Below are 12,815 nucleotides of genomic sequence, written 5' to 3'. Positions count from 1 at the left end.
AAGGCCTATACGCTAACAAATTTAACAATTTGGAAGACATGGACAAATATTTGGAAACACAATACCTCTATAGACTATCCCAGATGGATATCAAGAACCTCAACAGACCCATAACAATGGAAGAAATAGACAAGTTTATCAAGGGATTACCAACAAAAAAAATTCCCTGCAGCAGATGGAATTATAGGAGAATTGTACCAAGCATTCAGGGAAAAACTGACACCAATCCTATACAAACTCTTCAAAAACAGAAAAAGATAGAAAATTTCCAAACTCTTTCTATGAAGCTAGTATAACTCTGATACCTAAAGCGGGAAAAGATCCCACAAGAATTGAGAACTAGAGATCAATGTCCCTAGTGAACACCGATGCACAAATCTTTAACAAAATACTGGCCAATAGAATACAAAAGCATATTAAAAAAATAATCCACCGTGACTAAGTGGAATTCATACGAGGGATGCAGGGATGGTTCAACATTTGAAAGACCATAAATATTATTCGCCACATTGGCAGGAAAAAATGAAGAGAACCCACATGATAATAATGATCAATGGGAAAAGCATTTGACAACATCCAACACGCATTACTGTTTAAGGCACTCAAGAAGATAGGAATAGAAGAAAAATTCCTCAAGGTTATACAAGCTATGTATGAAAAACCAACAGCCAATGTGGTACTCAATGGAGAAAAGATGAAAGCAATTCCACTGAAAAGGAGGACCAGACAAGGATGCCTGTTGACCCCACTCCTATTTAACATTGTACTCGAGGGCCTAGTTAACAACATAAGACAAAGAAAAGACATCAAAGGTATTCATCTGGGGGAAGGAAGAGGCCAAATTACCATTATTCGCAGGCAATATGATTCTATATATCAAAGATCCCCTAAACTCACAAGTGGGGTGTTGGAAGCAATAGAGGAATATGGCAGAGTGGCGGGATACAAGATCAACAAACAGAAGTCTGTTAGACTGCTCTACAAATCAGACAAGATCACAGAAGAGACAATAAAAAAGGTAGTACCCTTTCAAATAGCCAAGCACAAATTGAAATATCTAGGGATGTACCTGACTAAAACAATGAAAGATTTATATGAGAAAAACACTGCTACAAGAAACCAAGAGCAACCTCAACAAATGGAAGAACCTCCCATGCTTACAGATTGACAGACCCAATATAGTAAAGATGTCAGTTCTGCCCAAGGTACTATATAAGTTCAATGCTAACCCGATACAAATACCGCCATCCTTCTCCAAAGAATGGGAAAAACTAATTATCAACTTCATATGGAGGGGCAAGAAGCCCAGAGTTAGCAGAGAACTCCTCAAGAAGAAGGACACAGTGGGAGGGCTTTCTCTACATGACTTTAACATGTATTATACGGCCACATTAGTCAAAGGAGTGTGGTACTGGTATAATGACAGATATTCAGACCAATGGAAAAGAGCTGAAGACCCAGAGATAAAAACATCAGCATACAGGAAACTGATCTTTGATAAGGGCCCCAAAAATATTAAATGGGAAGCAGATGCCATCTTCAATATATGGTGCTGGAGAAAAATAGATATCTACCTGCAGAAAAATGAAGCAAGACCCTCACCTAACTCCAGGGACAAGAATAAACTCAAGGTGGATCACAGGCCTTGAGATAAAACCCAAACAATTAGGGCCATTAATGAGGGAATTGGGACAAACCTTAGAACCTTGGCACAGTGAATACATAGGCTACTAGAAATAGGGAAGGATACAAATACAGAAGAGTCACAAATAGACAAGTGGGATATACTGACGATAAGTCACCTGTGTCCATCAAAAGAAGTCACCAAGAGAGTAATAAGAGAGCCCACTGACTGGGAAAACATCTTTAGCAACAACACATCAGACAAAGGCCTCATTACTAAAATCTACAATACTTTGCAAGCTTCCAATAAGAGAAAAACTAACTGCCCACTGAGGAGGTGGGCAAAGGACCTGAACAGAAGTTTCACAGTCTCAAATCCGAATGGCCAATAAACATATGAGAAAATGCTCCCAATCATTAGCCATAAGAGAAATGCAAATCAAAACAACTATGAGATACCACCTAACACCCTCAAAGATAACCCAATTCAAAAAATCATAGAGCAACAAGTGTTGGAGGGGCTGTAGTAAGATAGGAACTCTCATTCACTGCTGGTGGACCTGTAGGTACGTACAGCCACTATGGAAATCAATTTGGTGATTTCTTAAACAGATGGAAACTGAGCTACCACACAACCCAGCAATCCTTCTACTGGGCATATACCCAGAAGAGGTAAGAAACAAACCATGGCCAGACATCTGTGCTCCAATGTTCATCACGGCACAGTTCACAAATGCAAGGAGTTGGAAACAACACAAATTTCCATCAACAGACGAATGGATAAAAAAATTGTGGTAATACATACAATGGAGTACTATGCATCACTAAAAATCAGGGATGAATGCATGAAGCATATCGCCACATGGGAAACACTGGAGGAAATCATGGTAAGTGAAGTAAGTCAAGCACAAAAGGACAAGTACAACAAGAGTCTGCTGAGGTAAGTTTATAAAGAATAAAATAAAGAAAGAAAGAAAAGAAAAATGTAAAAGGGACACAGGGAAAAGGCTACTGCATACAAGCACTCCAGGGGTGAGGTCCAGGTAGAATGGCAGGTGCCAGACCAAATCCAGGGGTACATATGGTGCCAACTAAAAAGGAGGTGGGGGAGAGGAAATGAAAAAAAAAACCAAAGAGATGTGTGGTGGGGGAATAGGGCACTGACCCATTCAAGGGGAAGGAATTGTTTATGTCTCCACAAGGAAAGGGGGACCAAGAGTTAAATCGGGAGTTCCAAGATATGAATGAATACAGTGTGCTGGCAAGGAGTGGGGAGCCAGTGAAGGGGCCTGAGGGCTCGGCCCCCATACCAGCTATGTAGACAACTGCCCCTCCCCCAAGAAGAATTTACTTTAGAGGGCAGCACTGACGCTGCAGCTAAGGGAGAGGGACTTGTCTGATCAGAGCACATAGGAGAAAATGAATGGGGAGGAAGAGAGAGTGCAGCACATCCTGGCCCACCAGGCCTAGAGGACGATATCCCTGCTCCAAACATCCAATGCCCAGCACTGGACCATATAGCTGATCCCAATATGAGACAAGGCGTCCCTCACTGACCCATGGCCCTCCAGGGAACAACACTGGAGATTCAGGGATGGGAATGGCCCTGACTGATCCTGGGACACTGAGGCAAAACACTAAAGGCGTGCGGCAGAGCAATGGGGGGAGCAGAGCAGAGAGCTCCAAACCATATACTCTGGGGCCAGAGCATGGCACCCCATGGGACTTGACTGGAGGACACGCCTAGAGGTGAAAAAACAGACCTTGATCTATTTATAGGTTTTTCTTTCCTTTTTAAATTTTTTCTTTAAAAAAATTAATTTATTCCTTTATGGATCATTGGTTTTCTTTGTTGTTGTCATTGTTGTGTTCTCTTTTGTTGCTTTGTCTTGCTATGCCTTGTTTTTTGTGTGCATATTATTATCTCTGCAGATCTATCTAGATAAGATAGGCTGGATGACCAGCTGGAGGAGAAAACAATGGGACCAATGGTTTCGGGGGGATATGGGAGTAAGGAGGTGTTGTTGACCAACCCAGGGACAAGGGACCAACAAGTGATCCAAAATTAGTGGCAAGGAGGGAGTGAGAGGCCTGGTAGGGATTCAGCAAGGGCAATGTAACCGAGAGAAATTATTGAAACCCAAATGAAGGCTGAGCAGGATAGTGGGGAAAGAGGAAAGTAAAAGGAAATAGAGGAAAGAACTAGGAGACAAAGAGGTCTAAATACAGGCATGTACATATGGAAATATATTTATATAAGATGATGGGGAAATATATCTATGTGCATATATTTATAGGTTTAGTATTAAGGCAGCAGATGGACATTGGACCTCCACTCACATACTTAATGCATGAACATTTTGTTCTATTAAATTGGCATTCCATGATGCACACCTTCCCGACACGATTGCTGAAGACAAATGTATGCATAGGCAAATGTGGTGAGGAAAGCTGATGGTGCCTGGCTATCAAAAGATATAGCATCTGGGGTCTTAAAGGCTTGAAGGTAAACAAGCAACCGTCTAGCTCAGAAGCATCAAAGCCCACATGGAAGAAGCACAACAGCCTGTGTGACCACGAGGTGTCCAAGGGATCAGGTATTAGGCATCAAAGAAAAAAAATCATATCATTGTAAATGATGGTGAGTGCAGCCAAAGCCCATCTATAGGCAACTGGATACCCCCTTATAGAAGGATTGCAGGGAGGAGATGAGCCAGTCAGGGTTCAGTGTAGCAATGATGAAACATATAACTTTCCTTTAGTTATTAAATGCTTCTTCCCCCCACTATCATGATCCCAATTCTACATTACAAATCTGGCTAGACCAGAGGATATATATTGGTACAGATAGGAACTGGAAACACAGGGAATCAAGGACAGATAACCCCTTTTGGGACCAGTGGTAAGAGTGGGATACCTGGAGGGTGAAGGGAAGGTGGGGTAGAAAGGGGGAACTGATTACAAGGACCTACATATAAACTCCTCCCTGGGGGACAGATAACAGAAAAGTGGGTGAAGGGAGACATCAAACAGTGTAAGATATGACAAAATAATGATAATTTATAAATTATCAAGGGTTCATGAGGGAGTGCGGAATGAGCAGGGAGGGGGGAAAATGAGGAGATGATACCAAGGGCTTAAGTATAAAGCAAATGTTTTGAGAAGGATGATGGCAACAAATGTACAAATGTGCTTGACACAATGGATGCATGTATGGATTGTGATAAGAATTGTACGAGCCCCCAATAAAATGATCAAAAAAATTTGGCTACTAATTGTAAAGTCAGTAGTTCACACCCACAAATCCATCTGAGATAGAAAGATGAGGGTATCAGGGTTCGAAACCCTGAGGAGCAATTCTACTCTCCCCTTTAGAGTTTCTATGAGGTGGAATTAACTTGATCTTTTGAAATATGTGTGGTTTGTGGCAGGTGAGAACAATGGAGGAAATAAAAGCTTCTCCTTGGTGGGTAAGGTAGGTAGGGCAGGTAAGGTAGGAAGAACAAGGTGAAGGGCAGGTATGGCCCAGAAGGGGAGAATGCAGCTAGCTAGCAGGAATAGTTTTACCAGCCATTATGAGTGATGACTGGCCTCTCCAGTAGGGACCGTTTGCATGGGCTATTGCTGGTTCTCACTGGCCTCCTGATTTGCTTACGATCTAGTCAGCTATGATTGGGGTCCTTGGGCTAATGCCAGCTCCATGGTTGGTGGCCTAGCACTATGAAGCTGGGAGCAGGCATTGCCTCCCCCTCCCTGGCACTTTAGCAGGAGAAGCACAATTAGTAGCTTTCTTCCAGAGTGCTTAAAGTAAGACCACAGGTTATCAAGTTCTCATCACACATGTGGTTTCATTCCTGACCAAATAATAGAAACATAGTACAGTGTGTGTGCACATACATATAACATATAGACAAATAGACCCGCACCTGCACCCCCACACACTGGGGTTTCCAAGTTCATGGAACACAGTAACAACGCTACAACCCAACTGTGGCAGAGAGGATGCTCTAGTAGCACAGTGAGTTAAGCATTGACCCACTAACTGCACGGTCTGTGGTTTGAATCCACCAGTTGCCTTTCAGGAGAAAAGAGACATTTTCCCTCGCACAAACCCAGAAGCAGGAACGCAGATAAGATACTACTGGAGAGTTTGGGGTTAGGAAGGTGGGTCTCATGTCCTGGGGGAAAGCATCCACTCTCCAGATATTGGGGCTGCATGTACACAGGGGTGGGGCAGGTACTTACGACCAGTAGAGCAGCATGAGCAGGAAGGGGCAGATGATGAGGGCCTGCAGCACCTGCCAGTCCCGGCACAGGGCAGCCAGCCCCGGCATGAGGAACTGCCCCGCCATGGCCACAAAGCTTGCCACCATGGTGATCATGAACCGCTTCCCAGGGGGACACAGTTCTATTCCTAGAACATAAACAGAACAAAAGAGACATCAGTATCCAGCCTTGTGGCTGGAGGAGTGACAGGACTCTCCCAATCAGTAAGCATGGTGGCATGTCCACTCCCTGACCACTGTAAAAGCCCCATGTGCTAAGTCATGGTTGACCTCTCTGCACTGACAGGTGTGGAACAGAGGCTCTGGCAGTGAAGGAAGCCAGTTAGTTGTTTATAGCCACCAACCAGCAGGTAGCAAAAGAAGACTACATTTCAAAACTGTTCAGCTTACAAACTCAGAAATCAGCTGCTGGCCATGGATATTTTCCACCACCCACTGCTCCCAATTCCTTTGCTCTGGGTGTTCCTCAGCTGGTCTCAAGAGGGTCCTCTCTCTGGGCAAAGCTATTCCAGGTAAGCCCACCTTATTGCTATCCTAAGGCCACTTTGGTTACTTATGGTTCTGTCCCCCTATGGTCCTATGCCAGGAACCCCCTACTCCAGGACAGGAATAGCAGGGTGGCCAGTCTGTTCATCAACCTGTACTTCCTAGTCCCAATACTCCTTGAATATTTTGAGTTAGATATACATCTTTTCATACTAGGAGACCAAGGAAGACAGAGCCTAGTTACATTTTATCTACTTACACAGACACAAACACTGAAGCATGTCATATTATCAGGATCTGACAGGAAGCTATTTTACCACAGTGGCATTAAGTGACTGACTATGATATGGGTGGGTTGAGTATCAATTTCTTTGGCCCTGTTCCATGGACAGCTTTTCTGGGAAGGGTTTGGCCTGACTCATCTCCTAGCTCCCAAACCAAAATCAGTGTTTCTCTTCCACGAATGTTTGCTAAGTGAAAGGAGACAATGTTCTCTATGGTTTGTAAGAAGTCATTCTTTTAAATTGACCTTGGCAAAAGAAAAAAGATGGCCACCATACCTTAAACTAGAATAACTATAACACCCAAGTGATAACAAATATACTACATGTATTCCTACAATAAAAAGCTTCCTGATACTTGACAAATAGCAGGGTTTCATACATAGATTTCCTACACAGCATGTCTATCTCTTTGCTCTTGCTCCTCTATAATATGCAATTACCCATCCCCCAAATTCTCTGGCTTGCTCTTTTTGCTTAAGCATAGATGGAACGATTCAGATAAAAAAGGAGGACTTTTCTTGGACTGTGGAGGTGGACTTTGGAGACCAGTAACTGTAACTCGTCTACAGCTGCGCAGTGTCTAGAGCAGAGGTTGGCAGTCGGAGGACAAACAAAGGGAGCAGATTTACAGGGGAGAACAGATCGTTTCTGACTTAGCTACACAGACAGAATCATCCCTAACAAGGATGGGGCATTAGGCTGGCGAATCCCAATGCATTATCAGCAAGAAAGATAGTGCATTCAAAATTCCTCTTCCTGTTCTGCTACCAACAGATTGTCCACAGAGCTCAGGCAGGTAAGATACGCTGAAGACGGTTTATACAAATCTTTCTATCCCCCTCAGGACCAGTAATGACAGTAGCGATACCAGGAGGGGAAGGGGAAGGTGGGGGATAAAGGGGGAAGCAATCACAATGATCTACATATAATACCCTTCCCAGGGTGACGAACAACACAAAAGTGGGTAAAGGGAGACAGTGGTCGGTGTAAGACATGAAAAAAAAATTATCAAGTGTTCATGAGGGAGGGAGGTGGGGGAGGGGGGAATGAGATAATAGCAAGGGTTCAAGTACAAAGAAAAGGTTTTGAGAATGATAACGGCAGGGAGGGGGAGTGGGGAGGGAGGGGTCAAATGACAAGCTGATGTCAGGAGTTTAAGTGGAGAGTAAATGTTTTGAGAATGATGAGGACAATGAATGTATTAATGTGCTTTACACAATTGATGTATGTATGGATTGTGATAGAGTTGTATGATCCCCTAATAAAATGATAAAAAAAAGAAAGTGATAATGGTTTCACACAATGGATATATGTACGGATTGTGATAAGAGCTGTAAGAGCCCTCAATAAAATGATTTTAAAAAAACCTTTCTATTATTTAATCATGAAGACAGATTAAATAATCCAGTCTGGCCAAATACTGGGATGCAGCTCTTCAAATGCCATGGGCCAATATGGCATAGAAGATGACTTCCAAGCAGAGCCTAGGAGTTTGCCCAGATCCTTGCCCATATCTGCTCTTTAAAACAAAACAAAAACTAGTAATTGGTTGCTTTAGTTTAACTTAAGCTCAAGCAGGAGCTTTGTTGTTACGGAAACCAGATATATGTATTAGCCAGGGTAAGTTCCATGTTCTGGAGGCTTGGCAAAGTATCAGATGAAAATTTAGCACCCAGTCACCTAGGCAACCTTTTAAACAAAGCCAGATCAAAAAAGCAGACGGGCTCCATATTCATAGGTTTGTTGATACAACAGACATTAACTGTTGTTTGTGGCTTTTCTCTGCAAATCTCTAATTGATGAATACAACAAATATGGTATGACCTGCAACTATAATTCTTCTGCTATAGTCTCCTCTAATTCTGAATACCAAACTACACATAATAAAAGACCATGCAAAAAGGTCACCAGGTAACTCCCTGAGGTAGTTTGTTTATTGTGCCAACTGGGTCCATAAACACAGGTGGGGTTAACTGAAGGGCTGAGCGATACATGGCTCGGTGAGCCTCGCCTTTCTAGTTCTTGGGTCTCTTGCTCTCTGATGGTCGGACCAGGCTGTAGCTGCCTTGGCCAGGTCCCTGCTTCAGCTGGCAAGGCTCACTCCCTACAAGACATCCCTGAGGAGAAGCCACATGGACCTAGCCCGATGCAACCCTGGGTGCTGGAGAAGCCATGTGGAGACCCCTGCCAGTGCTGAGATGTTTACACATTCACTGACTCGGCTTTCCCCCTGCAGTCAGCATCGTTACGTCTGTTTTGTGAGATGGAGGAGGACTTTGTGGATTGTTGGACATTTAATGGGTAAATGTTGGACTTGTGGGCTTGGGCAGCACTGGGTTGGGATGTTTTCTTGATGCGCACTTAACCTTTATATAAAACTCTCTCTTATACATGAGTTTCTGTGGATTTGTTTCTCTAAAGTACCCACACTAACACACTCCCCAACCAGGTTTCTAGCCAAAGTCAAATCAGACCTTGATAAGCAAATGATACAGTCCGATTTCTCAGTCTCCCTTCCCTATACTTGAATTGCTGCTGGTGCTGGTACATATATAATTGTTAATATAATAATTATGAAATTGTCATTATTTTTATTTCTTTTTTTAAAAAATTAATCATTTTATTGGGGGCTCATACAATTCTGACCACAATCCATACATCCATCCATTGTATCAAGAACATATGTACATTTGTTGGCATTATTTTTCTTACATGAAGTTCTCCATTACTCTCCCATAAGTGGTCTAAATGGTCCTTTAACTTCTTGCTACTAGAAGGGTGATTCATGAATGGGTATCAGTGGCCTCACCTGGGAACTTGTTACAAATACAGGGTCTCAAGCCCCACCCAGACTTACAGGCTCCACATCAACATTTTAACAAGATTCAGACAACTGTTGAGAATGCTGGCTAAATATATTTCCCCCCAATTGTAAGCACAGCATCACTCCCAGAAGAATTGACTTTGCTTCCCAGGAACACATCTATGGAAGACGATTAAGTGACACTATTTCTTGGCCTCTCCATTCTCTCTGCTTTTGCCAGAACTCTAGTAGGTATTATACTTAAATATATACCCAATTGAAAAGTTCAAAGCACTCCAACAGATAATGAATGTGCTAGTATTCTTACCCGGTTAATGGAAAAACCCAGCAAACCGATGTCAAAACTTTGGTACCATCAGTTTAGATAATTACCTTTTCTTGCCTTGACTCATTATAAATTCTTTTCAAACTACCTGAATCCATGTATTTTCTGAACATTCTCAAGGTGGCTCCCCATTTTTTTGTTTTGTTTTGTTTTTACGGGGGGCAATTATCCAAAAGCCACAGGAAGTTTAGGATTGCTATTAATAACATGTTCTTTTCTGTTGATGACGAATCAGTTTTACTCTAGTTAAAGAGAAAGAAAAATCCACCAGAACTTGGAGTCTTAAGTGTTGACATCTGATGGGAGAGAAAGTCTAATGTGATAGGTCTCTCTGTACATAGGGACTGCTCTCAACTCTGCAAACAGGAGTTGATGTAATGATTCACGCATTTGGAGACAGTTGGTTTACAGCCAACTGGCTAGGTTTTTTTTTAGCCATCATCTTGACAGGCTGCCACCAATAGGAAATACTATCCAGAACCCACTTGCCCCAGCAGACCTGGTATTGCATAAAGTAAGTCACCCATCTTTGGAGAACCCAGGGCTGTAAGTGGTGTCAAACAACTTCTTATTGTCAACTTCTTTACCAAAGGGACTATTTTAGGGACTCCAAGCTGCTATAACAGAAGTAGATTTCGCTCAGTTCTGGATACTCTCCCAAAGTAGAAATAGTTCATCAATTAAAAAATAGAACCTTAATAGATGCCCTTGGATGATGCAATGATTAAATGCTTGGCTATTAAACAAAAGGTTGGGAATTCGAATACATGCAGAAGTGTCTTGGAGGAAAGGTCTGGTCATCTACTTGTGGAAAGTCAGTCACTGAAGATGCTGAGGTGCATACTTCTACTTTGACGCATACGTGGTCACCATTAGGTGGAGTTGACGGGACAGGCACTGAGCTAAGTTTGAAGAATTAAAAAGTTCTAGTAAAAGCTAGGTGTACTTTGTAGATAAGCAAATAGTTTATGTAAAGTTTTAATAATTAAACAGCAGGTCACTGAGACTGAACTGAGGCTTTGTCAATAGGCCAGGGTCATGATCCAAACAGTCTGCAACTGTGGTGCAGAAAAAGGTCATGAACACTTAGTGAATTCTGCTGGAAATGTGAATTTGGGGTGCAGGCCTTTGATCTTACAGGAGGTTATAGCGCTGGGGGCATTTGCTTTTCACAAGTTTCAGTTTTTTCAAGTTCCTCAAAGGAAAAGAAAGTGGTACTATTTGATCAACCCAGCTGCCAGAGAGGGATGCTTGAGGGAAGAGAGGTATCAGCTTGTTTATCACGAGCTGGCCGAAACCCTGCCCTGGAAGGAGGCTGTGATCCTATCCGAGGTGTTAACTTAGCGAGGCGATAGTACTGCTATTTAATCACATGCGAATCTAGCATTGAGTCAAATACTAATCTGATACTACAACAAAGGGCTAGAGTGTGGGAACGATCATGAGGATGAAGCCGGACTGAGCAATTTTTATTCTGTTGTGCATAGGTTCACTCTGAAGATATTTAAAGATGCAATTAAAGCTCACAATCAGGAAAATTATCCTCATTATAATCTGGTGAGCCCAATCTAATTAGTTAAAAGGTTTTAAGAGCAGAGCTAAGGCTTTCCTTATGAAGACTAAGAATTCCTCTCTCTGCAATATTAGTTTCATCCCATGCCCAAGGGTTCTAGCCTTGCCTGGCCTAGCATCACATAAGCCAAATCCTTACAATAAACTCTTTTGGAGTGTATGTAAGTAAAAAAAAAACTGTTACAAAAATCATAGAAACCTTTAACAAAAATATCAAAACGTGACGCTATTGTTTCTCAAAATATCCTCAACTTAGGTTTCTACAACACTAACCATTCCTCTGAAAAATTCTGCGCTCTTTGATTTACACAAGGTCAAAACGACTTTTGCCATCTTTGAGGTATACAAATCATGTTCATTTTAAACATTCTTTGAGTTTGGGGATTAAAAATTTCAGAAAGGGCTAATATAGGGGTATAGAGTAGATAGAGTATAGTTTCTCAACAATAGATTTATAGACACCCTGAGCTGAACATATTTTTCCCAGAAAAATAATGGAAAATCAAACAATTGGTTCTCAGACCCTCAAATTACACTAATACATTCATTTTTGCAGGACTGTGGAGGCTTTTAGCCATCTTGCACATCACTGTCTTGGATACGCTACTGTCATCGAGTTGTTTCTGATTTATCCAAATTAACAGTAACTTTTCAACCTCTTTGATGGTCTGAGTTCTTTGTTTTGTGGTTAACGATTTCACACCATTCACTGTAGCTATTGTTGCTTGGTGCCATCAGCTCTGACCCACAGTGACTCTTTGTAAAACTGCACTAAACACTGAATAGTCCAGCACTATCCTCAAAATCATTCCTATGTATCTGACTGGGAGAGGAGGAGGTGAAACCATTGCTATTTTCAGATGACATGATTCTGTACATTGAAAACCCCAAAACTCCACAACAGGAATACTTACAGTGATAAAGGAATATGGAAGAGTGGCAGGATACAAGATCAACAATCAGAAGTCAACAGTTTGCTATATACATCAGACAGGACCATGGAAGAGGAGATCAAGAAGGCAGTACCCTTCACAATAGCCAAGAATACATTGAAATACCTAGGAATATATTTAAACAAAAACCTAAAGATGTATACAAGGAAAACTGCAAGACCCTATTGCAGGAAATCAAAAGTGACCTCCACAAATGGAAGAACATCCCATGCTCATGGATTGGAAGGCTTAACATCATAAAGATGTCAATCTTACCCAAAGCACTTTATAAGTTTAACACTATTCTGATTCAAATACCAACAACCTTCTCCAAAGAATTGGAAAAACTGACCACCAATTTCATATGAAGAGGAAAGAAGGCCAGAATTAGCAGAGAACTCCTCAAGAAAAAGGACAAAATTGGAGGTTTTGCCAGATTTTAACACCTACTAAACAGCCACAGTGGTCAAAACAGCGTGGTAC

General features: G+C 41.9%; 1 protein-coding gene across 1 annotated transcript in view; it reads right to left on the bottom strand.

The window, feature by feature from the left end:
- Positions 1-12,815, bottom strand: part of SLC22A23 (solute carrier family 22 member 23) — a 284,246-nt gene that overhangs the window by 57,936 nt on the left and 213,495 nt on the right. Inside the window, exon 4 of the mRNA XM_075554136.1 lies at positions 5,869-6,037. Within this exon, the coding sequence (XP_075410251.1) occupies positions 5,869-6,037 (169 nt within the window). The remainder of the gene's footprint in view (positions 1-5,868; positions 6,038-12,815) is intronic.

The sequence above is a fragment of the Tenrec ecaudatus genome, chromosome 7 (genome assembly GCF_050624435.1).
Source record: "Tenrec ecaudatus isolate mTenEca1 chromosome 7, mTenEca1.hap1, whole genome shotgun sequence".
Taxonomy (NCBI): domain Eukaryota; kingdom Metazoa; phylum Chordata; class Mammalia; order Afrosoricida; family Tenrecidae; genus Tenrec; species Tenrec ecaudatus.
This window is presented reverse-complemented; position numbering and strand designations above follow the sequence as displayed.